Here is a 22,926-nt window from a genome sequence, read left to right on the forward strand (position 1 = left end):
AAGGAGGTGAGTTACTTATTCAAGGTTACAAAGCTGCAGGTAATGAGAGAATCTGGCTGGAATGGACCGGGAGCCGAAGCTCTTAACCTCAACAACAGTGTGACGTACTCTATGTATGTGCCTCCATGTTTTTTTTGCAGAAAGATGTAAACGTGAGCCAGAAATAACTAGATATCTAACTTCCACTTGTGGCACAGTTGCGATTCCTCTGAAGTCGCATGAGTGCTATGGTGGTAAAGCCAGGAGAACACCCCAAATATCCAGGCTCCTGGCTCACTGTCCTTGACCTGAGGACATGTGTCCCGCTGTGGGGCAAGGAGGTAACCACCTTAGGCCTGCAGCATGGGGAGAGGAGGGCCTAGGGAGTGAGAACTCATGTTCCTATAGGACAGAGGCCTTTTACTGTGTCAACCTCGCTATGTACCTGAGAAAAATTAATTCATGACTTCAAAATACAAGAACATTTTCCTCATGTCCAATTTAGGCTTTAGTTTCCAGCTTCATCCCTACATGCACAGTCTTGAGTAGAACACAACCACAGGAATTCCAAGATGTGCATTCAACCCACAACAGACAAAGGTGATTCTGATAACAGACTTAGTAGCCAGGAATCACAGGCAAATTACATAATATCTCTAACCTAGTATTTCCCCATCTGCAAAATAGCCATGATGCACCTTATAGAGTCGTTGTAAAGACTAAATGAGTGAATATATGTGAATGCCTGGCATAGCATAGTGCTTAGAATGCAGTAGATACCCAAGGTGTGTTACATTTCTCCTCTCTGCCTCTACACATGTATACACGTGTGTGCATATACACAGTTACCTTTTCACTAAACCTAATTCCCCAGACTCAAGTTCCAGAAGACTAACAGAGTTCCAGGTTTACAAACTGCAAGTGAATTAAATGCTGTGGGGCTCAGGTATCAGGAGGTTCCCAGCTCTGGGTCACTGCACGGGGCTACCCCCATCCCAGCACCACGAACGCAGAGTGCTGCCTCAGGGTGGGTCACAAGGCATGCTGACACACAGTTTCTCCTGCAGGAAATATTCTCATTAGCTACAGGGACTCTAAGATGCTTCTCCACCTACTTAGCGAGCATCACTTTGTTCCCCCAAACACTGTAGTCACCACTTTCCCATCACATGGGGTACAGCACAAAAGTTATTAAGAGCATCACTCTCTCTATATGTAGAAGACTTTACTGAAGAATTGATGCTTTGGAACTATGGTGTTGGAGAAGACTCTTGAGAATCCCCTGGACTGCAAGGAGATCAAACCAGTCAGTCCTATAGGAAATCAGTCCTGAATATTCATTGGAAGGACTGATGCTGAAGCTGAAGCTCCAATACTTTGGCCACCTGATGCAAAGAGCTGACTCTTTGGAAAAGACTCTGATGCTGGGAAAGACCGAAGGCAAAAGAAGAAGAGGGCAACAGAGGATGAGATGGTTGAATGGCACCACTGACTCAATGGACGTGAGTTTTTGCAAGCTCCTGGAGTTGGTGATAGACAGGGAAGCCTGGCGTGCTGCAGTCCATGGGGTCACAAAGAGTCAGACCAGACTGATCAACTGAACTGCCTGACACTGACCTTTCCTAATGAATGAATGAATGTGAAGTCGCTCAGTCATGTCCGACTCTTTGCAACCCCATGGACTGTAGCCTACCAGGGTCCCCTGTCCATGGGATTTTCCAGGCAATAGTACTGGGGTGGATTGCCATTTCCTTCTCCAAGGGATCTTCCCAACCCAGGGATCGAACCCGGGTCTCCCACATTGTAGACAGACGCTTTTCCATCTGAGCCACCAGGGAAGTCTTAGGAAGATCTTTCCTAAACCTTCCTCTTTTCAACTTTCTTTGATAACAGAGGATCTACTGTTTGGTATGTCAGTGGGTTTACTCCCTTGGTGTATTTAGCACTACTTGGGTGACTCCCCCATGACAAGAGACATAAATAAATGTTTGGGGATATATCATTCAATTTTTAGAGTTTAAATAAATAACTGGGCTTCCCTGGTGGCTAGCAGTAAAGAATCCTCCTGCCAATGCAGGAGACGCAGGTTCAATCCCTGGGTCAAGAAAATCCCTTGAAGAAGGGCATGGAAACCCACTCTGGTATTCTTGCCTGGAGAATTCCATGGACAGAGGAGCCTGGAGGGCTACAGTTCATGGGGTCACAAAAGAGTTGTATACAACTTATCGATTAAACAACAAACAACAAAGATTTCCTTTTAAAAACAAACTAGTCCTGTCTGTAAAATTCAATGGTGAATTATTTAAACTGAAATTGCCCTTCATATTAACATAAAAAACAATTCATCATAAGAGTTTTAATTTTAAAATGCTACACCTTTGGAGTGTCCTCTAGTCAGTAATAATATTATACCTCTTCATCTCAATTAGGCCCCTATTTAGTCATCAAAATTGAATTAAAATCACAGTATAAAAAGAACCTATGGAAGTCACGAACCTACAGTATGAATCTATAGTATATCATGAACCTATGGACAGAGGTTCGTGACATTGTACAAGACCATTGATCAAGACATCCCCAAGAAAAAGAAAGGTAAAAAGGCAAAATGATTGTCTGAGGGTGCCTCATAAATAGCTGAGAAAAGAAGAGAAGTGAAAGGCAAAGGAAAACAGGAAAGATATACCCATTGAGTGCGAAGTTCCAAAGAACAGCAAGGAGAGATGAGAAAGCCTTCCTCAGTGATCAAAGCAAAGAAATAGAGGAAAACAATAGAATGGGAAAGACTATAGATCTTTTCAAGAAAATTAGAGATACCAAGGGAACATTTCATGCAAAGATGGGCACAATAAAAGACAGAAATAGTATGGATCTAACAGAAGCATAAGGTATTAAGAAGAGGTGGCAAAAATACACAAAACTATACAAAAAAGATCTTCATGACCCAGATAACCACAATGGTGTGATCACTCACCTAGAGCCAGACATCCTGGAATGTGAAGTCAAGTGGGCCTTAGGAAGCATCACTACAAATAAAGCTAGTGGAGGTGATGGAATTCCAGTTGAGCTATTTCAAATCCTAAAAGATAATGCTATGAAAGTGCTGCACTCAATATGCCAGCAAATTTGGAAAACTCAGCAGTGGCCAAAGAACTGGAAAAGGTCAGTTTTCATTCCAATCCCAAAGAAAAGCGATGTCAAAAATTGTTCAAACTACCGCACAATTGCACTCATCTCACACACTAACAAAGTAATGCTCAAAATTCTCCAAGCCAGGCTTCAACAGTACATGAACGGTGAACTTCCAGATGTTCAAGCTGGATATAGAAAAGGCAAAGGAACCAGAGATCAAATTGCCAACATCCACTGGATCACAGAAAAAGCAAGAGGATTCCAGAAAAACATCTACTTCTGCTTTATTGACTATGCAACAGCCTTTGACTGTGTGGATCACAACAAACTGGGAAATTCTTAAACAGGTGGGAATACAAGACCACCTGACCTGCCTCCTGAGAAATCTGTATGCAGGTCAAGAAACAACAGTTAGAACTGGACATGGAACAACAGACTGGTTCCAAATTGGGAAAGGGAAGGAGTACATCAAGGCTGTATACTGTCACCCTACTTATGTAATTTGTATGCAGAGTACATCATGAGAAACTCTGGGCTGGATGAAGCACAAGCTGGAAACAAGATTGCCAGGAGAAATATCAATTACCTCAGATATGCAGATGACACCACCCTTATGGCAGAAAGAAAAGAGGAACTAAAGAGCCTCTTGATGAAAGTGAAAAAGGAGAGTGAAAAAGTTGGCATAAAACTCAACATTCAAAAAACTAAGATCATAGCATCTGGTCCCATCACTTCATGGCAAATAGATGAGGAATCCATGGAAACAATGAGAGACTATATTTCTTTTGGGCTCCAAAATCACTGTAGATGGTGACTGAAGCCATGAAATTAAAAGACACTTGCTCCTTGGAAGAAAGCTATGACCAACCTAAACAGCATATTAAAAAGCAAAGACATCACTTTGCCAACAAAGGTCCATCTAGCCGAAGCTATTGTTTTTTCAGTAGTCATGTATGGATATAAGAGTTGGACTATAAAGAAAGCTGAGGGCCAAAGAATTGATGCTTTTGTACTGTGGTGTCGGAGAAGACTATTGAGAGTCCCTTGGACTGCAAGGAGATCAAACCAGTCAATCCTGAAGGAAATCAGTCCTGAATATTCATTGGAAGGACTGATGCTGAAGCTGAAACTCCAATCCCTCAGCCACCTGATGCAAAGAACTGACTCATTAGAAAAGACCTTGTTGCTTGGAAAGACTGAAGGCAGGAGGAGAAGGGGATGACAGAGGCTGAGATGGTTGGATGGCATCACTGACTCGATGGACATGAGTTTGTGCAAGTTCCTGGAGTTAGTGATGGACAGGGAATCCTGGTGTGCTACAGTCCATGGGGTCGCAAAGTGTCAGACATGAGTGATCGACTGAACTGACTGAACAGATGAAAAGAACAATGGAATGTTAATTTCCTATCACTAACAAAACACCTCTCCAACCACAAAGCTATTTGGCAGCAAGTTTCCACCAACTTCTATTGAAACCAAAAAAAGACAATAAAGAACTGCAATTTTCTTTACTTTTTTATTAGCACTTTGGAATTCACAGTCACCTTTTCTGTTGCTTATTTTTATTTCCTCTCTTGCCTGCAGCTAATGAGCATCACCGCTGACTAATGCCCAGCAGGGTGAGTACAGTTCTTCCACAAAAATGTGTTCTTAAGACATAAAGGACTGCCTGTATTATAAAATTATTGCTTTATTACTACCATGCTGAGATGTTCAATGTCACATGACGAAAGATTTTTACACATTAGTCACAAGAAATAAAAAAGTAACACCTAACTGAATGTGAGAAAGATTTTTCTTTCACTTTATAAGGGAAATATTTTTGCAACAGTGTTGACTAGATGCAACAAAATTTCTAAAGTATTACTTTTGGCTGAAAGAGCACTTGACTATTAATTCTATAAAATAATCACCCCCCTGGGACTTCACACCACAGTAAGGATATGAAGAGGGGCTTCCTTGGTGGCTCAGTGGTAAAGAATCTACCTTCCAAGGCAGGAGACATGGGTTCGACCCCTGATTCAAGAAAATCCCACATGCCTGCGGAGCAATAAAGCCCATGCATCACAACTATTGAACCCACACACCTTACAGCCCAAACTCAGCAACAAGAGAAGCCACCTCAATGAGAAGCTTTTGCAGCTCAACTCGAGAATAGTCCCAGCTCACTGCCATTAGAGAAAAGCCCGTGCGGCAATGAAGACCCAGCACAGCCAAAATTAAATTAATAAATACAATTATTTTTTTAAAAAATCATGAAGCCACAGGCAGCGTGTTTACCCAAACTCAGGCACACACATGGATCCTTTCAGACACCGCTGGGGCATAAGGAGTGACACCCTTATGACACCCTTACCAAGAGGGAGGCTGAGCACCCTCACGTCTCTTCTGATGTTCATGGGCACCCCTTCCATTACACACTGTCTGTTCCTCAAACACAGTGCCTCCATTGCTAGCTCTTGTCTCTGCATGCTTGCCTTTTCTCCATGGATATCAGTTCAATGTTCTCTTCTCAGCAAACTCTTCCCTGAACACCAGAATGCTCTCTCACTCCCTGACACACCCTGTGTGTGTCCTCTTTACAGAAACAAGAGCTATCTGAAATCAATCTGTTCATTTACACTCCATCCTCAGTATTTGTGGGACTAATGTATCTATTTCCTCTGGTGGCTCAGCTGTAAAGAACCCGCCTGCCAATGCAGGAAACCCAGAATTGATTCCTGGGTGGGGAAGATCCCTTGGAGAAGGAAATGGCAACCCACTCCAGTAGTCTTGCCTGGAAAATCCCTCAGACAGAAGAGTCTGGCAGACTACAGTCTATGGGGTCGCAAAGAGTCAGACACAACCTAGCAACGAAACAACAACAACAATGTATGTATAGTTTAATGAAGCCCAAATTACCGGCAGCTCCCAGGAGAAATAGAGGGTCAGGCTCCTCAGAGCCCTTGGCCACAGAATTTTCATCAACCGATCAATTCATAACCTTGTTTTCTGTGTGCTTTTGTTTAAAGTCATCTTTTTAATATGCTCTGTTAATTCATTAACACTGAACTCAAGGCCAACAGCACTGTGACTCATGCCTGAATGAAGCTTGTCTAACACATGTGGTTTCTCCATAAGGTACATCACAGCCTTCTAGTGCTCAGGAACAGCAGACAGCACTTCAACACTACACTCGAGGGCCATTTTCAACAATGAAAAATAGAAAAATATGAAAAACATAGCACTAAATAGACCATGGAAAGGGCACTAGTTTACAGTCCGAGCCAAAACGAGGAGCAGAGCACAGGCTTGTTCCACCTAAGTTGGAAACACACGTCAGGAGGGTCAGATTCTTCACTGCTTTGTACATGTCTGGGAAAAGTCATGAAAGTCCACAGGCATTAACCTTAGGGTCACAAATAAATTTTAAGAGTGTAGGTGAATTCATACAGAATCCTTGAATAGCAATGACTATATCTGCCTCTTTTCCAGTTACCCATCCCTCCTTGAGACTGAACTCCGTGCAAATGCGGGTTCTGCATGGTCTTTCCTCCCTGTTGCACCCCCAGCAATAGAGCAGTGTATGTCAGATGGTTGATACCTTGGCTGACTCAGTGAGCTAGAGCTCTTTCCCTCTGCCCAGAAAAGTCTGACTCTAACACCCTCTCATTCTCATCCTCCAAAACGCATCTCAAAAGCAGCCTCCACCTCCTACCAGGCTTAGTTACGTTTTCCTTCTAGCATCCCCGAACATCCTAAGAGCATCTCTATCACGTGCATCTGTTAGTCGCGCAGTTGTGTCCGACTCTCTGCAATCCCATGGACTGTAGCCAGGCTCCTTTGTCCATGGTATTCTCCAGGCAAGAATACTGGAGTGGGTTGCCATTTCCTTCTCTGGAGATCTTCCCAACCAGCAGATAGAACCCAGGTCTCCGGCATTGCAGGCAGATTCTTAACCACTGAGCCACCAGGGATCTCCATCATAACATGCATCAAATTCTATTTAAATTATTTGTTTACTTATCCATCTCCTTCACTAGGCTGTGAGTCCCTTGTGGGCGTGATCTGGCTCATAAATACCTTTATCCCTTGCAGGTAAGGTTGTATCTGGTTTGTACTAGGCATCTAGCAAACATTTGCTTAAAAAACAAATATTCAAAGCTTATACATATGTTTACAAGTGTGGTATTTATCTAAGGGATAAATAAACTAAAAATTATCCTTTAAAGAGAGATTTTTGTCTCTTCTTTGTTTAAAGAAAAATCTTCGTGCTTCGATTATAAAATTAGGACTTCCCTTAGGGTCTACTATCCTGGCTACCTCATGAATTTATGGCTTATAATGATCATCTCACCATGTATATCAAATCAACATGTTATACACCTTGGCCAGTCGCTTCAGTCATGTCTGACTCTTCATAACCCTCTGGACTATAGCCCACAGGCTGCTCTATCCATGGGATTCTCCAGGCAAGAATACTGGAGTAGGTTGCCATTTCCTCTTCCAAGGATGTTATACACCTTAAACATGTGCAATTTTATTTTAAAAGGAATATAATTTTTTTAAAGTGAAATGAACAGCATCTCCTCATATTGTAAATAGTGGTTATCCCTGAGGAGACGTTAGCTGAGTGAAATGCAAAAACCTCTAGAAAACATCAAACCAACAATGGAAAATAGTTCAGGTGTTTTTAGACTTGTCAAACAGAGCTTTGATAACTCTGTCAAAGGATTCTGCTTTGACATGTATGTTTCATAAAAGTGTTGTCACATTCATAGGCTGCAATGTGAACTCAGCATTTTACCATAAGCTACTGAATTAAGCCAATGTCCCTGAATTCAATCTGGACTTCACAGCCTGGCTTAAATCTCCAAGCTGGAGGAGTCATGACTTCCAGGAGCCCTGTACAATCCCACCTGGAAAGGCTTCTTTCCTACTTTCCACCTCTTGCCCACCTCATCATTCAAGCCCCATCCATTCTTCCAAGCCCCTCCAGGCCCCCCTGCTCCCAAGATCCAGCCCCCGACAGTTTCATCCCACTCTTATCTCACCCTCCTTTCTCACCACTTAGTAACTATTCCAAACACTTGCTTCTTATCTCATTAGCTAATGCTCCGTGAGTATCCTTCCACATTTTACCTGCTTTATTAGATGGGCAAGAACTATCTAGAACCATTGCCTCCCAGCAGCACTCAAGGAAGAGCCCAGAAGTAAGTAAGTACTCGTTAAACACAGGTGTGAATATGAAGCTACTTGACAACAGAGTATAATCCTTATCTGCTGCTGCTGCGGCTAAGTCGCTTCAGTCATGTCCAACTCTGTGCAACCCCATAGACGGCACCCACCAGGCTCCCCCGTCCCTGGGATTCTCCAGGCAGGAACACAAGAGTGGGTTGCCATTTCCTTCTCCAATGCATGAATGTGAAAAGTGAAAGTGAAGTCACTCACATGATAAAAAAAATAATGAGATCCTATATTTATAACATCACCCAACCCCATTGTACCAACCGTCCCTGAAGGCACAGACAACTCACCGTTATTTTCAGCATAAATCCTTACAACAGGCATTAACTCAAAGAGCACTTTGGGCTTGGACTCGATAAGTTTCATATTCCTCCTGTCCCAGCCAGCACCTTCAAGATACAAGCCGTAGACATAGACACCCTCCGTGGGAGGGGCAGAAATGTCATCCTTCATCCACTTGGTGACTTCGTTGCAAAGCACCATATTGTCCAGAGCCCAGCCTTTGTTGGCCCGAGTTATTTCCTACTCAGGGAAAGAGAAAAAGAAAAGGATGACATCAGCAACTAGAGGGTTGTCTTAAAGAGCATAATTATGGTAACAATGTAGCCCCAGATTCAAAAAAGGTAGGATAGTATTTAACGGGTTTTAAAAGATCCTCTTATAAGTAATATCCATGTCCTAATTTAAATATATTTGTACTTCAGTGTCAAATAAGTTGATGCTTTCAAATTGTGGTTGTGGAGAAAACTCTTGAGAGTCCCTTGGACTGCAAGGAGATCCAACCAGTCCATCCTAAAGGAGATCAGTCCTGAATATTCATTGGAAGCACTAATGTTGAAGCTGAAACTCCAATACTTTGGCCACCTGATGCGAAGAACTGACTCATTTGAAAAGACCCTGATGCTGGGAAAGACTGAAGGCAGGAGGAGAAGGGGATGACAGAGGATAAGACGGTTGGATGGCATCACTGACTCGATGGACATGAGTTTGAGCAAACACCAGGAGATAATGAAGGAAAGTGCAGCCTGGCGTGCTTCAGTCCATGAGTTTGCAAAATATCGGAGATGACTTCATGACTGAATAACAATTTTAAAAGAAATATAAAATCAATCTAATATAAAAATAAATATTTTAAAATTTAAGCTAGCAGCCTGAGAACAAGTTGCTGGATTTATATTCAGGATAAAGTTAACTGCTGGTGCCCAAACCAGACAATCATTCTGCCTTATTATAAACTACATATTTAAAACTATAATGAAAGAAGAAAGCCCTCCAGAGGAAAACTGTAATAACACAACAGGTAAAAATCAGTGCTATTACCTGTCGCATTGCAGTTAAAAATCCTTGAGGGTTAAAAAAGCCCGTCATCCAGAAGCAGTGAGGTCGGTCATTGAAAACCCAAGAGGTAAACTGGCAGTTTCTTTCAATAAGTTCAGTAAACCAGAAACCCAAGGTACTTGAAACCCAAGATGCCTGAAATGCAAGCATGAAAACATGAATAAATACAGGTTTAATTCTACTGTGTAACTGACTATATCCATAGGAAAAAAAAAAGATGAAATATCAATTTCACATTTAGAATTTAGAAGTCCCTAAGGCATAAATTTCCATAGGGTTCTGACATTTAAGATGTCAAATTATTCTTCCTTTTTAATAATATGAGTATGTTAGAATCAACTAATCTTCATGTGAATTCCAGATTAACCCAGCTTGGCATGCTGTTCAAGACATCTGCTATCAATAAAATCTCCTTCCACATATGAATATAGTTATGATCAATTCTGTCATAAAGCAATTAAAACAATTAATTGAATTAAATTTAACAGGCTTCAACTATTTTTCCTTAGGCTATATTTTCAACAGATACATTATAAAACAGAATTTCTATTTATGTAAATCTCTTATGGCCTTAACAGCACTTTATATTCTGTGAATGACAAATGTAGAAGCCTTTCTCCACTTATTTTTTATGCGGCAAACATTTATTTTCTGAAGTTTCTGTCTCTTAGAAGGCATTTTTATATTCTCTGATGAAGGGAATAAAAATGAAAACACAGGTCTCCTTACCACCAACAAATTAATTGCATTCACTGCCTGTAACGTTCTGCCTGAATTCACATGTGGAACTTATGTTATTACAACAGGCATGGAAATGTCATCAACATTATCAGCAGTCACACTAGAAGGTATCTCCAAATCATATTTTATAACATTTCACTGGAACTGCACTATTTTATGTGTGAATAAATGTAGTGATCAACCTGAATAGATAAAACACTTGAATTTCAAATAGCTTGAGAATTGATATGCCTATTTTACAAAAGACACTGGGATTCCCAAAGACTGTTAATAAGTTGAGTAGAAAAAAATGCTGTATAAAAGGATTTTAAGTTCCAGGAAGTGGGACTTCCCTGGAAGTCCAGGGGTTAATCCCTAGTCAAGGAACTAATATCTCACATCCAGTGTGGCATGGCCAAATTTTTTTTTTTTTTAAGAGATTCTTAGAGTCCCTTGGACAGCAAGGAGCTCAAACCAGTTGATCCTAAAGGAAATCAACCCTGAATATTCGTTGGAAGGACTGATGCTGAAGCTGAAGCTCCAATACTTTAGCCACCTGATGCGAAGAGGTGACTCACTGGAAAAGACCTTGATGCTGGGAAAGATTGAGGGCAGGAGGAGACAGGGATGACAGAGGATGAGATGGTTGGATGGAATGACCAACTCAACAGACATAAGTGTGGGCAAACTCCAGGAGAGGGTCAAGGACAGGGAATCTTGGCATGCTGTAGTCCATGGGGTCTCTAAGAGTTAGACCCAACTTAGTGACCAAACAACAACAAAGTTTAAAATGAAGTAACTCATTCCATCGTATCGTTATAGGTGTGTTAACTGAAAGAGATGTCTTTATACAACATTTGATCTGAAGGCACAGGGACCCATTAATGAGGGGGTATCTTCTGGCAAGGATCCCTGTTCCAGAACTGCAGGTGCTCACCAAGCTGGGTGAGCTGGTCTAGTGGGGAATGAGCCCGCCATGGCCAGGGACCAGGTAGGTCACTAGCAATGAGCAGAGTCAATGTATACAGAAAACTCTCTGGCCTAGACAATGAATTTTTTGCAGAGGAGGAGAGAAAGGGATCTGGTCAAAGCTGATTCTGAGTTTCTAAGCTGTGTGTCCAGAGAGATGGATGGGATGGTGGTTAATCAAATAAGATGAGAAGACAGTAGACAAGCACCCCCCAGTTACCATACACTGCTTTCTGTCCCACTGCCTTGGAATCTGCCAAAGCCCTGGGTGAGGGATCAGAGGCTCAGCACTAAAGGAGTCTCTCCTGAGAGATTATTAGTTCTAGCCCCATCCTGTCCCACCATCTCATTTACCTGACTCAGCTCCAAAAGTTCCACTCACCCAGGACCCAATCTCATCTCTGTAAGTTGCCCACCTTGGATAACCCCCACCTTGCCGTCTCCCGCGTCCTCCCACCGCACACTCAGCACCCTCAGTTCCATGATCAGCCAACTCCTCAACAAGGACACTCAGGTTCTCATTTTACTTCTCCAAGTAGAAAAACATCTCTTCAAACCACATCTATTTATCGTACTATTACATGCAGAATGGGTAAGCAACAGGGCCCTACTGTATAAGGCCCTGTTCAGGGAACTACATTCAGCATCCTGTGGCAAACCATGATGGAAAAGAAATTTTTTAAAAACCCACATCCTGGTGTATATATACATACATACATATTCCATACAAAACGGAATAGTACTCAGCCTGGAGAGGAGGGGAGTTTGCGGGAGAATGGATACATGTATTTGCATGTCTGAGTCCCTTTGCTGTTCATCTGAAACTACCACAACATTGTCAACTGGCTATTCTCCAATACAAAATTAAAAGCTTCAAAAATGAGAATAAAGTAAGAAGAATGAAATAATGCCATTTGTGGCATCACGGTTGGACCTGGAGATTATAACACTAAATGAAGTAAGTCAGAAAGACAAAAACAAATACCATACGCTACCACTTATGTGTGTGATCTAAAATATGATGAATGAACACATCTAAGAAAGAGAAAAACAGACTCACAGACACAGAGAAAAGAAATTGTGGCTGCCAAGGAAGGAGGTGGGGGAGGAAAGGATTGGGAGACTGAGATTAGCAGATCAAACTATTATATATAAAGTGGATAAAGAACAAGGTGCAACTGTACAGCACAGGGAACTAGATTCAGCATCCTGTGATGGGCCGTAATGGAAACACAAAACGGAATACACATATATAACTGAGCCACCTTGCTGTACAGCAGAAATTAACACAGCATTGTGTTAAATCAACTATATTTACATTAAAACATTTTTAAAAGCCCACATCTGTCATTTAGCACAATTAATAATATGCAATCAGTAAGAATACTGTTAAATTATTATCTTGCTACCTTGAGAGATATATAGTCACATATTTACAGAAAAAGCAAGGAAGACGATTTCTCTTTGGAGTGACTTTTGACATGTGTGTGTGAGTCTAGGAACATCCCCTTCTATAAAACTAACATCACAGATCTGGGAAAACATTTAATCTCCCCTAACCTAAGTTCCTCATCAGTAAAATATGGGTAATAATTTGTAAGATTTACATGAAACAGTGCATACAAATTGCCTAGCAGAGAACCTGAGATGTGGGAGATGCTAAATCGTTTTCTTCCCTACCTACAATCTAAAAATACAGGGCTCTAAGAGGACTAGTCCCTAAGCAAAAGAACACTCTTAAGCACATTATCTGTACATGCTTTCACTTGCCAATTACAATTATTCACAACAATAAAGTGATTAGGCAGGATAAGAGCTGACTTAAACATACTTTCTTCCAACGAGCAGGAATCCTGGCATCAAACATGCAATTCAGAGCATCTCGTAGATTTTCACTCATGATGATGGTGCCATCAATGGCAAGTTTCAGCTCGGTCAGGGTGCTTCGGACCAGGGTGAGTACCTTCTGCATCCTGTCTATCTCCTGTCTGAGGAAAATGTTCATTGGCTGGAATGGCCCCATCATCTGCAGCCTCTCCTTCACCTGCCATGGAGACATTAGCACATGAAAAATTATTTGACAGCTACTAATGTTCTATATAAGTTAAATAAGCAGAGTGACAATATACAGCCTTAACATACTCCTTTTCCTATTTGGAACCAGTCTGTTGTTTCATGTCCAGTTCTAACTGTTGCTTCCTGACCTGCATACAGATTTCTCAAGAGGCAGGTCAGGTGGTCTGGTATTCCCATCTCTTTCAGAATTTTCCACAGTTTATTGTGATCCACACAGTCAAAGCTGGAATCAAGATTGCCGGGAGAAATATCAATAACCTCAGATATGCAGATGACACCGCCCTTATGGCAGAAAGTGAAAAGAAACTAAAAAGCCTCTTGATGAAAGTGAATGTGGAGAGTGAAAAAGTTGGCTTAAAGCTCAACATTCAGAAAACAAAGATCATGGCATCTGGTCCCATCACTTCATGGGAAATAGATGGGGAAACAGTGGAAACAGTGTCAGACTTTGTTTTTCTGGGCTCCAAAAATCACTGCAGATGGTGACTGCAGCCATGAAATTAAAAGACACTTACTCCTTGGAAGGAAAGTTATGACCAACCTAGATAGCATATTCAAAAGCAGAGACATTACTTTGCCAACAAAGGTCCATCTAGTCAAGGCTATGGTTTTTCCTAGGTCATGTATAGATGTGAGAGTTGGACTGTGAAGAAGGTTGAGCACTGAAGAATTGATGCTTTTGAACTGTGGTGTTGGAAAAGACTCTTGAGAGTCCCTTGGACTGCAAGGAGATCCAACCAGTCCATTCTGAAGGAGATCAGCCCTGGGTGTTCTTTGGAAGGAATGATGCCAAAGCTGAAACTCCAGTACTTTGGCCACCTCTTGAGAAGAGTTGACTCATTGGAAAAGACCCTGATGCTGGGAGGGATTGGGGGCAGGAGGAGAAGGGGACGACAGAGGATGAGATGGCTGGATGGCATTACTGACTTGATGGAGGTGAGTCTGAGTGAACTCTGGGATTTGGTGATGGACAGGGAGACCTGGCATGCTGTGATTCATGGGGTCACCAAGAGTTGGACACGACTGAGCAACTGAACTGAACTGAACTGAATGTTCTATATAGGGCTTCCCTAGTGGCTCATATGGTAAGGAACCTGCCTGTAATGTAGGACACCTGGGTTTGATCCCTAGGCTGGAAAGATCTCCTGCAGAAGGGAATGGCTACCCACTCCAGTATTCTTGCCTGGAGAATTCCTTAGACAAAGGAGCCTGGTGTCCAGAGGAGCCCAGGACCCATACAGTCCACAGGCTGGCAAAGAGTCGAACACTCAACAACTAACACTTTTACTTTTCACTCTCCCTGGTGGCTCAGTGGTAAAGAATTCACCGCCAAACAAGAGACACAGGTTTGATCCCTGGGTCAAGAAGATCCCCTGGAGAGGGAAATGGCAACTCTCTCCAGTATTCTTGCCTGGAGAATTACATGGACCGAGGAGCCTGACGGGCTACAGTCCACGGGCTCACAAAGAGTTAGACAGGACTGAGCATACACACAATGTTATATTGTATATGTGGTATTCTAGCGCTTCTGAAAGGGCCCTAAACTTTACAATTCCATAAATAGTAAGCTTTTTCTTTTTTTTTTTACTGTCAGAAAACAGAGAAAAAATAAAAGAAATATCGGTTAGAGGACCAGCTGATTTTTCATCCCAGGTGAGAGAAGACAGGCAGCCATTAATTCACAGAAGAATATAAAATCCACGTCCACGAACACACAGTCTTCCAAACAACAACTGCAGTTATTGGGAAACATTCACTCACTGCCAATCTAAGACTTGAAAATACACGCATGGACACACACAAGCAGATGTGTATGCGTATGCAACAATTCTGAAGGCTGTCTCAAAAAGCTAGATTTCTGTTTTTAAAGCTTTTTATTTTTTCCATCAAAGCATTTATCCATCCACTCACTCATTCATTTCTGTCTTACAAGTATTTATCCAGAGTCTTTTGTGGATCAGATATCATGCCAGGCTTAATTGTTCTATCAGCAATGGCAAGCCACTCCAGTACTCTTGCCTAGAAAATCCCATGGATGGAGGAGCCTGGTAGGCTGCAGTCCATGGGGTCGCTACAAGTCGGACGCAACTGAGCGACTTCACTTTCACTTTTCACTTTCACACAATGGAGAAGGCAATGGCAACCCACTCCAGTGTTCTTGCCTGGAGTATCCCAGGGACAGCAGAGCCTGGTGGGCCGCCATCTATGGGGTCGCACAGAGTCGGACACGACTGACGTGACTTAGCAGCAGCAGCAGCAAGCAAATTTAGCAAAACGAAGGTGACTGTTCTAAACTGCATACATACCACCACGTTTATTTATGAAAGGAAATGGCAACCCACTCCAGTATTCTTGCCTGGAGACTCCCATGGACAGAGGAGCCTGGCAGGCTACAATCCATGGGGTCGCAAAGAGTCAGACACGTCTGTGTGACTACCACTTCACTTAATATATTTTAGGCACTTTCGTTGCTTTATAAATATTTCAGCCACTGCTAGACATGAATGACTGCTTTCCTGATGCTATAATGAAAGGCGCTTATGAAAGCTGGTTACAGTATTGATTTTCTCCAACCAAGTGATCAGAGTTTCTTCCAGGGGAAATGATTCCCCTGGTGAGAGTTCTTTGAGTTCAGTCTATAGTGAAAAACTAGCAGCCGAAATGGCCTGCTACATGGAAAACAATAGGATGCTAAAGAAACAAAATGCAGAATTCCTTCTGAAAACCAGGTGGAAAGGGCAATATATAAAGAAACTTGGTGCTCCTATGACAGAAATGTCACAAGGTTAGTCCAAGAAATCTTTTAAGACTACAAGGAAAGTAAGCCACTTACTTTTGCTTTTAGCAAAGATTTAAACATGTTTTCAGGGTAAATCTTCCCACAATACATGCTAAAATGTCAAAAAAATTAACCTTCATAACTGTCAGTTTCACTTAGAAGTTACTTGATATTAAAAGGACAAGTTGGGGGGACTTCCCTCGTGGTCCAGTGGCTAAGACTCCACCCTTCCAATGCAGGGGGCCCGGGTCAGGGAACTAGCTCTCACGTCTTGCATGCACAACAAGACCCAGCACAGTTAAATAAAATACATTAATTTTAAAAAATGATAAATCAATTTTCAAAACCGATGTGATGAAGAAGCTGCAGAGTTAATGATATAACTATAGACTTCCTGAAATTAAGAAGGCCTGAATTATTTTTGTAAAATAATCGATGCTTTACTCTAAGAATACATCATTTTCCTTTGAACAAATGACAGTGTGAAGTGCCTCCAGGAGACATTATAGAAAAATAATCCTAACCCATCAGTACACACTTATAATTTAACTATGAAGATTAACTCTCTCATCAGGTTTATTATTTGTATTTTGAAATGATTACATCGATAGGTTCAAATACTTATTTCACTGCTTCTTCAAGAAGTGAGGTTTTTAAATAATTTCTTTAATCTCAGAAAAATTATTTTTGCCCTCCTGCCTTCTTCCTCAGTCTTCCCAGGTGGCACAGTGGTAAAGAAGCACCTGCCAAAGCAGGAGATGCAAAGATGTGGGCTCCGTCCCTGGGTCAAAAAGATGCCCTAGAGAAGGAACTAGCAACCAACTCCAGTATTCTTTCCTGGAGAATTCCCATTGACAGAGGAGCCTGGCAGGCTACAGTCCATGGGTCGCAGAGTCAGACACGACTGAGTGACTTAGTGTAGCACTGCTTCCTCACCACCCCCACAACCAACCAACCACGCACACCCACAGCTATTCTGTCAGGATGCCATCAACTCACTTCAAAAGGACCATAGTCCGGGGGCAGCTTCTCCAGCATGTCATCAGCCAGCCGGGCCACCACAGTCTCCCGGGTCTCATCCCCTCCGCCAGAGCTGTCTTTGGGCTGGATGCCCAGGATGGTGTCCAGCACGTCCTTGGCCAGCTTGCTCTGGTAGGTGATGTCCGCGTTGGGGTGCAGCCCAAACACCTCGGGACTGTCGTAAGTGGGCAGGCTCTGAATGACAAATACCCACCGGTGAGCAGAGACTGCTGACACAAGCACCAGTTAAATTACACATCTTAGCAAATAGACACGATTTTATTAGGATAAGCATTTACATGATATGTCTGACATGTGGCAGGCTACCATCTCAATAATTTCTCTAGGAAAGAATCAAAAGTGGGACTTCCCAGGCAGTCCAGTAGTTAAGAATCTGCCTTCCAATGCAGGGGACATGAGCTCAATCCCTGGTCAGAGAACTGAGATCCCACAAACCTCAGGGCAGCTAAGCCCATGAGCCACAACTACTAAGCTCGTGTGCTACAACTCCTGAGACCAGGCACTGCAAAGGAAGATTCTGAATGCTGCCACAAAGATCTTGCATGCCAAACCTAAGACCCAGTGTGGCCAAATAAATAAATAAATATATTTTTAAAAATAGAATCAAAAGTTGTCCTGAAAAGAAAGTTAACATAATAAGCCCATGGTTCTTTAATGTCTGCACTTTAAGCAAATTGATTCAGAGACGCTATCTTATTTTATAATACATTTATAAAATAGAAAGGGAACTATGGAATGGTATTTGGTTTCTCGAAGGTCCCATCTAATTCAAACCAATTGTTTAAATAAATGGTGTATAACTAATTGTTACTAAAAATGACAGCTTTAGCAATTATGGCCTGATAAAACCAGAGGTGGGAAATGTACTCTCTCAAGGAGGAGAGAGACTGGGAAAAGTGAGAAATATTAAAAGAGGAACAAAGTTAGAAAAACATACAGCAAGACACAGTAAGAAGCAGAAAACTGAAAGCCGCTCAGTCGTATCTGACTATACGGTCCATGTAATTCTCCAAGCCAGAATACTGCAGTGGGTAGCCATTCCTTCTCCAGGGGATCTTTCCAACCCAAGGATCAAACCCAGGTCTACCCCCATTGCAGGCGGATTCTTTACCAGCTGAGCCACCAGGGAAGCCTAAGAATATTGGATTAGTTAGCCTATCCCTTCTCCAGGGGATCTTCCCAACCCAGGAATCTAACCAGAGTCTCCTGCATTACAGGCAGATTCTTTACCAGCTGAGCTACCCGGGAAGCCCTTAAGAAGCAGAACAGCAGAACTAGCAGATAAATACTACCCCAGCTACTTGAACAGAAGAAAATTTACCTACAATTTGACATATACTTCTACGTGAGAATTGTATACTTAACTTTATTCACGTTTTTCCTCCCTTCTAGTCCATTATTTTATTCCTTTTTACTTAATGCCCTCTTATGAGCGAACTCAAATTCTTATAAAATGAGATGTGTATAAATAAATATATGTGCAGGCATACCTAAATTTATACCTTCGTATACACTTCTCCTCTTCAGTGCAAATGATTTAAAGACACATATAATACAGTTAAGACAAATATATTTGTAGATTTGAATTAATAAAAGTGTAGGGCTGGTGATATATGGTAAACTCATTACATGTATACATCACAGAACCTCTAAATACACTGATATATTTAGCTCTTTGGGGCTGTTTTGCTTTAGTTGGTTCACCCTGAGATAAATCTGAGAAGCAAAAGAGATCACTAAATAATGATCTAATGAATTCCAGATTCAGAGACAGAAAATGTAGTTACTTGGAAGCACAAATCAAGTTTTTCCCCCCGATTTCCTGGCAAAATCTTATTCCTTCTTGGAGCAAGACTTTAAAGTTGGAAGTGATTTTCCCACCAGGGATATTTAGCAGTCTGGAGACATTTAAGGTTGTTATAATGGGGTAGGAGGTGAAACTGACATCTTGTGGGTAGAGGACAAGGGTGATGTTAGCCGTTCTACACAGGACTGTCCCCCACCCCTGCAAAAATGTATTCAGTTCCAAATGTCAGTGGTGCCGAAGCTGAGAAACTCAGTCTTAGAGGAACCTCTTATACAGAGTGTGTTTCTGAGAATACTCATATGCTGTCCATTAGGTCAGGATTAAGAAACAGATTCATGGAATAAGGTAAATGCTTTGAAACACAAAATAAGATTGAGTATAGGGCTCTGAGTATAATGCCCTACACAAAAGAGCATTTGGATCTAAATCTGCCCAATCTGTCATCTCTCCAAAGAATATTCTTCACTGGGGCATTAAAAGAGAAGGAAAGTGGGACTTCCCTGGAGGTCCAGTGGTTAAAACTCCATGATTCCACTGCAGGGGGCATGAGTTCTTGTTGTCCCTGGTCAGGGAACTAAGAGTCCACGTGGACAAAAAGAGAGAGAGAGAAAAGGGAAGCAGAGAACTGATACAAAACAGACACTCAGAACAAATAAACAGCTTAGTCACTAGATGAATATAAACATATGAGGATAACATCTCTGGGGCTCAGAACCTTCCACGTTCAATATGTACCACCATTAAGATTTATTTTCAAAGAAGTATGAAGTATAAATAAATAACAACAAAAAATCATCTGGCTACAGATATTTGCTCTATGCATAAAATTCTGAAGATGACTAACCTGGATATACTGAAGATAGTTATCAACTGTGCTGCATTTTGGAATATTGTAGCCTTGGTAAAAGCTGAAATCTGGTCCAAACATATTTTCACTGAACCAAACTTTAGCAAGTGTGTTCAATAGTCTCTTGTCATAGTCATCGGTGACTCTGCCTCCATACTGTATCTCTCCTATCATGTAGCGGACAGTGGTCCAGGAGACACCCTGGGAAAAGTTACAGAATGATGAGGCAGAAGTAATGACTGTCTCACCCCCATTTTCCCTACCAGGTAACACCTATGTATGCATTGTCAGTCATTGTCATCAATATCATCCACTCGTGCATTCTTCATTCACTCCTCAGTAAATAAAAAGTGCAGAAAGAAAATTAAATAGGCAAACATGAGGGGAACTCAAAGCTCATGTTCATGATTTGAAATAGATTCTCTTGGTGGTGCATTCATGTACTTCTTCACTTTGATTTCAATAGAAAAAAATGCTTATTTTTTAAGAATATTGAGGCTATTCCTTAAAAAGCACACATTCAAGAGTATGTGGATAAAGAAGCAGTATGTATGCACAATGGAATTTACTCAGCCACTAAAAGGAACAAAATAAGGTCATCTGTAGAGATGTGGGTGGATCTAGAGTCTGTCATACAGAGTGAAATAAGCCAGAAAAACAGATATCATATGTTAAGACATGTATGTGGACTCTAGAAAAATGGTACAGATGAACCTTTTTCCAAGGCAGGAATAGAGATGCAGACATAAAGAATGGGCATGCAGACATAGTGGGGGAATGGAAGGGTGGGAAAATTGGGAAATTGGGATTGACATATATCCACTGTGTGTGTGTTAGTCACTCAGTCGTGCCCAACTCTATGCTACCCCATGGACTGTAGCCCACCAGGCTTCTCTGTCTATGGGGATCCTCCAGGCAAGAATACTGGAGTGGATTGCCATGCCCTCCTCCAGGGGATCTTCCCCACCCAGGAACTTAACCCGGATCTCCTGCATTGCAGGCAGACTATCATCTGAGCCACAAGGGAAGCCTCATACATACACTACAACATATAAAATAGAGAGCTAGTGCAAAGCTGGTGAATAGCACAAGGAGCTCAGCTCAGTGCTCTGTGATGACCTAGGGGGTAGGATCGGAGTGGGGTGGGGGAAAGCAATAAGAGAGAGGGGATATATTTATGTACATGGCTGATTCACTCCATTGTACAGCAGAAACTAACACAACATTTTAAACCAATTATATTTCAATTTTTAAAAAGTCATCTAGACCCTAAATTTTTTGTGTTTTCAGTTCAGCTCAGTCGCTAGTCATGTCTGACTCTTTGCGACCCCATGAACCACAGCACACCAGGCCTCCCTGTCCATCACCAACTCCAGAAGTCCACCCAAACCCATGTCCATCGAGTCGGTGATGCCATCCAGCCATCTCATCTTCTGTCGTCCCCTTCTCCTGCCCTCAATCTTTCCCAGCATCAGGGTCTTTTCCAATGAGTCAGCTCTTCACATCAGGTGACCAAAGTATTGGAGTTTCAGCTTCAACATCAGTCCTTCCAATGAACACCCAGGACTGATCTCCTTTAGGATGGACTGGTTTTAGGATTTTAAAAAACAAGCTTCTTCACCCATTGCTCCCTCCCTCCAATAGATCCTGTTAGGTTGTCTTACTTGTAATGTCAACTTGCCTTGGAGAAATAAAAAGATCATCAAAATGTGTTCATTTTTTCCCTGAAATTAAGAGGTTACTGTGACCCAAGTTGCTATGCCTTAAAGAGGATGACTTTGCCAGCACAGAAAGTCATCGCTCTTACAGGATTTAGCCCATGCTGGGGGTGGGGCGGGGGGGAGCTCATGTTAGCTCAAGGATTCAAGCCCCAAGTCACCCAAGGCAGAAAGTAGTGTGCCCAAGGTACCTTTTTGAGATCCATGTCATCTAAGTGGTTCTGGATGAACTGCACTGTGGCATTAAAATCGGCTTGGTTAAATTCGTAGGGGATGTTCCAACCCAGGGGCCCGAACTTGCGCCTCTCCTGGACCGCTGAGTGCAGGAAAGCCACGGCATACAGCATGGGCTTCCACTGGGCCACAGCGCTCACATCCAGCAGGTCCTGGCTCACCCCTGTTGAGGTCAGGTGGGGAAAAACTATCATCTCTCAAACATCTTTATTTCCTACCACTTTTACAAGTTATTAATGATTGCTGTAAATTCCTGATATTAAAATTCACTTATCTTGAATCATCTTTATCAAAGTCACATGGCAGTTGTAATTTAACTTTTAGGTACCCAGAGGGCATTTCTCTGAAAAATATGCACAGAGATTTGAGGGGAGTGGGGTCTCACTCACATGGATAAAGTTCTTACCAACATACGAAAAAAGTGGGGCTAAAAATAGTAGCAAAATAAATACTGCTACTATTACTACAATGACGACTAATAACAGACATTATTATTATTATTACTACAGAGACTGCAAAGACAAAGGTTGCAAAGACTTCTATATACTCTATTAACAATTTAATATCAATTAGAATAGTGTATAGAGTATCCCATTGCTATTGAGTAGCACAAACCAATAGATATAAAATAAGAAGGATATATTGTATAATATAGGAAATAAAGCCAGTATTTTATAAAAACTATAAATGGAATATAACCTTTAGAAATTATGAATCACAATATTGTACACTTGTAACTTACATTGTAGAGCAACTATACTTCAATTGAAAAGAATAATAAAAAATAATAAAATTAAAAAGAAGCCCTTTGCAACCTGAGTATATTCTCCAAATTATAATGATGATTATTATACAGATATACATTTGTCACATATACAATTATAAATGTTTTCATTTACAAACTGTTTTTACAGTCATCATCATTCCACATCTACTTTATTGGCAAAAATGTGAGCCTTGTTAGCAACTGCAAAAAAAATCTCAAATTTATATGTAATAACTATGTTGATGATTTTTATTAAATACACTATTATAATTTAAATTTATCATTTTATTATCTCCA

At 41.5% G+C, this 22,926-nt stretch overlaps 1 protein-coding gene across 1 annotated transcript in view; it reads right to left on the minus strand.

Moving 5' to 3' along the window:
* Positions 1-22,926, minus strand: part of DNAH5 (dynein axonemal heavy chain 5) — a 330,796-nt gene that overhangs the window by 8,217 nt on the left and 299,653 nt on the right. Inside the window, exons 73-78 of the mRNA XM_086361232.1 lie at positions 21,821-22,026; positions 19,909-20,112; positions 17,216-17,431; positions 13,193-13,405; positions 9,655-9,807; positions 8,625-8,856 (exon numbers count right to left, since the gene is read on the minus strand). Coding sequence (XP_086217358.1) covers positions 8,625-8,856; positions 9,655-9,807; positions 13,193-13,405; positions 17,216-17,431; positions 19,909-20,112; positions 21,821-22,026 — 1,224 coding nt within the window. The remainder of the gene's footprint in view (positions 1-8,624; positions 8,857-9,654; positions 9,808-13,192; positions 13,406-17,215; positions 17,432-19,908; positions 20,113-21,820; positions 22,027-22,926) is intronic.

Source organism: Bos grunniens, chromosome 20 (genome assembly GCF_055505025.1).
Source record: "Bos grunniens cultivar Pamir isolate PY7600 chromosome 20, Bosgru_T2T1.0, whole genome shotgun sequence".
Taxonomy (NCBI): Eukaryota; Metazoa; Chordata; class Mammalia; order Artiodactyla; family Bovidae; genus Bos; species Bos grunniens.